Source organism: Orycteropus afer, unplaced genomic scaffold, assembly GCF_000298275.1.
Source record: "Orycteropus afer afer isolate SDZICR_OR568_19922 unplaced genomic scaffold, OryAfe1.0 scaffold00013, whole genome shotgun sequence".
Taxonomy (NCBI): Eukaryota; Metazoa; Chordata; class Mammalia; order Tubulidentata; family Orycteropodidae; genus Orycteropus; species Orycteropus afer.
Genome location: NW_006921600.1, coordinates 10,206,457 through 10,211,372, shown reverse-complemented (window position 1 = coordinate 10,211,372; position 4,916 = coordinate 10,206,457). Strand labels below are relative to the sequence as shown.

Sequence of the window (4,916 nt, the reverse complement as noted above, 5' to 3'; positions counted from 1 at the left end):
ATTCAGCATATACTAAAACAACAGCAACAAAGGAAATAATAACATGAGGACATTATGCTGAGTGAAATAAGTCAATCACAAAAGGACAAATATTGTATTAGTCCGTTAAAAAAAAAAAAACCGAAGTATTTGTTAGCCTTCTTTATTATTCTTACTCAGGGAAGTTTTTACTATATTTGAAAAGTTTAATCATAAATGTTTAAACATTCATTTTTTACAATTTAAAATAATTGCCTCTTTTGTTCTTATTTATGAGATAATGTTTTCTCAAAATGATGAAGGTATATAAACTAAGATGGAAAAGAAAGCAGAGAAAATGAGTGAGAGATGTTTCTAATTTGCTTCCTAAATGTAAATGCTGAAACAAAAATCAAAACTACAAAAGAGCTAGAATATTTTTAAAAAATCAAGGCATTTCAGGAATCACCCAAAGAGATGAGATTTAAGTCTCCATCCTGTTGTACTAAATACAACCCCTTTTCAACCATAGCCCCAAGCATCCATGCTTCTTTAATGATAAGAAATCCATGTTATCTTCATCCTGTACCTCAGCTGACCACCTTCTATAGTTCAAAAGGTAAGTGAAAAAGGTAAGTGAAAAAGTCTTCTCTATTGGCATATTATTTTTTTGGATCAATTCTCCTATAAATAATTTTGAGATATGCTAAGTCAGAGATAGCTAAAACTCCTCTTGAAATCTGGAAGATATTTTTTTATGATCTTGACCTTTGTTTAGTTACAAATGTGATGGTAATACATTTCAAAGTGTACTAGCTGTCTAACTCCTTTTAATAACATTGTTTAAACACTTATATGTCAAACACTGTGCTTTACATATTTAGTTTCATCTAATCCTCACAAAAGGCGCTCTGGTGGTGCAGTGGTTAAAGCATTCACTGCTAACCAAAAGGCTGGCAGTTTGAACCCACCAGCTGCTCCACAGGAGAAAGATGAAACAGTCTGCTTCTGCAAAGATTTACAGACTTGGAAACCCTCTGGGGCAGCTCTATTCTGCACAATCAGGTTGCTATGAGTCGGATTCGATTTCATGGCAGTGGGTTTGGTTTGCTTTTGGAATCCTCACAGCAGTTCTGGTGGTACAGTGATTAAAGCATTTGACTGCTAATCAAAAGGTTGGCAGTTCAAACCCACCAGCTACTCCACAGGAGAAAGATGAGGCAGTCTGCTTCTGCAAAGACTGATAACTTTGGAAAACCTATAGGTTAGCTCAATCTGTCCAATAGGGTCACTATGAGTTATAATCAACCCAGTGGCAGTGTGTTTCATTTTGGGTTGGTTAATCCTCACAGCAACCCAAATTACAGATAAGGAAACTGAATCTCAGATAGAAAGTTCTTGCTAAAGTCACATAGTTCAAAAGCAACAGAGTCAGAAGGGACTTATCTTTAGAATTAATAGAAAACTCCAATACCTTGACAACAAAAAAACAAATAATCCAATTAAAAAATTGGCAGAAGACACGAACAGATACTTCACCAAAGAGGATATTCAGCTGGCAAGGATGTGGAAAGATTGGGACTCTCATACACTGCTGGTGGGACTGTAAAATGGTACAACCACTGTGGAAAGCAGTATGGCGATTCCTTCAAAAGTTGGAATTAGAAATACCATTTGACCCAGCCATTCCATTACTAGGTATATATCCTAAAAAAGTGAGAGCGAGGACAAGAACAGATATATGTACACCCATGTTCATCGCAGCACTATTTACAACAGCCAAAAGATGTAAACAACCTTGGTGTTCATCAACTGAAGAATGGATAACCAAACTATAGTACATACACACAATGGAATACTATGCACCCCTAAAGAATAATGTAGAATCTGCAAAACAACGCATAACGTGGATGAAGTTGGAGGACGTTATGCTGAATGAAGTAAGTCATCACAGAAGGACAAATATTGTATTAGTCCATTATAAAAAGTCAAGGAAAGGTTTCTATATAGAAGGAAATTTTCTTTACTGGTTACCAGGGATGGGAGGAGAGGGGAGAGAACATTGTTAGATAGGTAGAGACAAGTATTGGTTTGGGTGAAGAGAACGGTAGGTAATGTACTAAATATGAAACATCAACATGGTGGTATTGAGGAAGAGGAAGACATAGAGAGATGCAGGGGAGGTACAGACAACAAAGTTGTCTAATTCCTTTTAATAACATTGCTTAAACACTTATATGTCAAACACTGTGCTTTACGTATTTAGTTTCATCTAATCCTCATAGAAGGCACTCTTGTGGTGCAGTGGTTAAAGCATTCGCTGCTAACCAAAAGGTTGGCAGTTTGAACTCACCAGCTGCTCCACAGGAGAAAGATGAAACAAAGATGAACCCTTTTACACCACAGGACTGCACTGTCAGTGAAGGCAAAGATTGATCTATGGGTAGATAGATGGGTGGACAGGCTGAATGATCAGGTATGTCTGTGCAGGGGGGAGTATGCCCATGACCGTGTATAGGGTTGACAGACAATGCTTCTACAAGTGTATTTGTGTGTTCTGTAAGAATGACAAGGGACAAGGTTGTAGTCACTTCTTGGCCATAGCCAGCTACCCAGAGAGAGTGAATAGTTAGACCTGTGAGCTCGGGACCACAGTCTCAGGAGACATCAAGTTCAATTGGCATAACATACTACACAAAAACATTGTTCCACATCCTACTTTGGCGAGTAGCAACTGGGATCTTAAAAGCTTGCAAGCAGCCATCTAGATACAATGATGGGTCTCTCCTCATCCAAAACAAAGAAGAATGAAGAAAACCAAAGACGCATGGAAATAATTAGTCCAAGGGACTGGTAGACCTAATCCTCAGCCTACAACTATGAGACCAGAAGAACTAGATGGTGCCTGACTATCACTGTCAACCACTTGAAGGGGGATATATGTAGGAGATCCTAGACAGAGCAGGAGAACAATGTGGAACAAAACTCAAAATCATTAAAAAAAAAAAGACCAGGTTTGCTGATCTGATAGAGCCTGTGGAACCTCTAGCTGCCCTTCAGGTCTGGAATTGAACTCACTCCTGTGGCTTCCAGCCAAACAAAAGACGGGCATATGAGCTGAACATTTACATTAGGTAGATACACTTCTTGGAAGGATCAATCATGGGAGAATAGAAGGGCTGTATATGCACAGGGAGACAGCTCGGGGGCAGGAGTGCATGGGAGGGAAGGACACAGGGAAGAAGTAACTATGGGAAGGAAGTAGGAGGGGAGCTGTCGCATTGTGGAAAACTGCAGTCAATGTCATCAGACAAAGTGTATGTGAGCTGCTGTATGGAAAGTGAATTTGCTCTATCAATTTTCACCCAAATCTTAATAAAAATTAAAAAAAAAAAAAAAAAGCAACAGAGTAAGGATTTGAACTCAGGTCTATTTGACTTAAGACCAAAAACTCTTTACCGGCACAGAATACAACCATTTTTTTCATCTACGATTTCTGAGAAATATATTTTTAAACCCTGCTAAAGTCAACAAAAGGTCTATTGTTTTCCAGAACTCACTTTTCAGCTGTCACTATGATCTCTGTTTTCTCAAGCTGTGTCTGTGCCAGATTTTCATCTGTAAAAACAAAGAGAAATACATGAATAGTATTAACATACTGTTTCATTCTAGTGTGCCTTAATATAGTCCTTTTACTCTAAAAACAGTATTTATGACACATGTAGTTAGATAGATGCCTAGTTACATGTTCATCCTGGAATCTCCATTTCTAGATGGTCTCCAGAATTAAGAGATTACAAATAAAATGTAAACATTTCCAAAGCAACATGCAAATAATTCTTCAGTGATAATTTTGGAAGTTCAACTTAAAAAAGGTAAATTTAGAGCTCTTTTTAAAAAAAGAACAAGGAAGTAACTATATATTGATATTTATGAATGTTCATCCCTGAGATGTAACCCTTTTAAAAACACTATTTTATGTCTTCAAAAGGACCAGTATTACTGAGAAGACTGCCAAAACATATTGCAAACACTTACCTGTCTTTTCTACTTTTGGTACTTGCTGTACCTCATACACACAGTTCTGTGAGATACCTAGGTTTGGGGGCCAAATTGGAATAGATAAAATTCTTTGTCCCCGTGAAGACTGTTCCTGGCCAGATACCTAAACAAAATTTCAACAGGTACCTTAAGTGAATAGATTTTAAAGAGTTTATGTATTGAAAAAGCCTGTCTTAAGTAAAAGATCTTCCAAGAATGTAAATATTATCCTGTATTCATTATATTAAGTGACTATATGTACTCATACCACAAAGTCTTGTCCAAATACAGTTCAGAAAGCACCTATCATTTCCATGAAAATGAATCTTTCTCTACACATTTTTCTCTAATTTGGACATCCAAATGATCTATTAACTTTGGACTAACATTTTCCTTTCCTTTTTTTTTTGCCTCCTGCAATGGCTGATGGTGAATTCATTGCCATTGATTTTGACTCATAGCAACTTTATACGATAGAAGAGAATTGGTCCATAGGGTTTCCAAGGCTGTAATATTCATGGGTCAGAATCAACTTGATGGCAATAGGTTGGTTCTGGTTTGGAATCTTTAAGTAAGCAGACTATCACATCTTTTTCCTGCAGAGCAGCAGGTAGGTTCAAACTGCCAACCTTCCAGTTAGGAGTCGAGCACTTAACCACTGTGCTACCAGGGTTCCTATCTTACAGTATAGCTCCCATTACATAAAACACTAAGACAGATCACCTCTATAAAATATTTAAATGACTAAGAATTCCAGTGATGGAGAGCTTATTTTAGTTAAATATGTTGTTGTTGTTACATGCCATTGAGTCAGATCCAACTCATAGCAACCCCTCCTTGGGTTTCTGAGGCGGTATCACTACGGAAGTAGATTGCCCAACCTTCCTTCCGAGGAGTAGCTGGTGGGTTTGAACCAC

The 4,916-nt window shown here is 37.6% G+C and overlaps 1 protein-coding gene across 1 annotated transcript in view; it reads right to left on the bottom strand.

Moving 5' to 3' along the window:
- The window catches only part of ANGEL2 (angel homolog 2), a 26,218-nt gene that overhangs the window by 9,799 nt on the left and 11,503 nt on the right, over window positions 1-4,916 (bottom strand). Inside the window, exons 6-7 of the mRNA XM_007952664.1 lie at window positions 3,997-4,123; window positions 3,519-3,576 (exon numbers count right to left, since the gene is read on the bottom strand). Of these exons, the coding sequence (XP_007950855.1) occupies window positions 3,519-3,576; window positions 3,997-4,123 (185 nt within the window). The remainder of the gene's footprint in view (window positions 1-3,518; window positions 3,577-3,996; window positions 4,124-4,916) is intronic.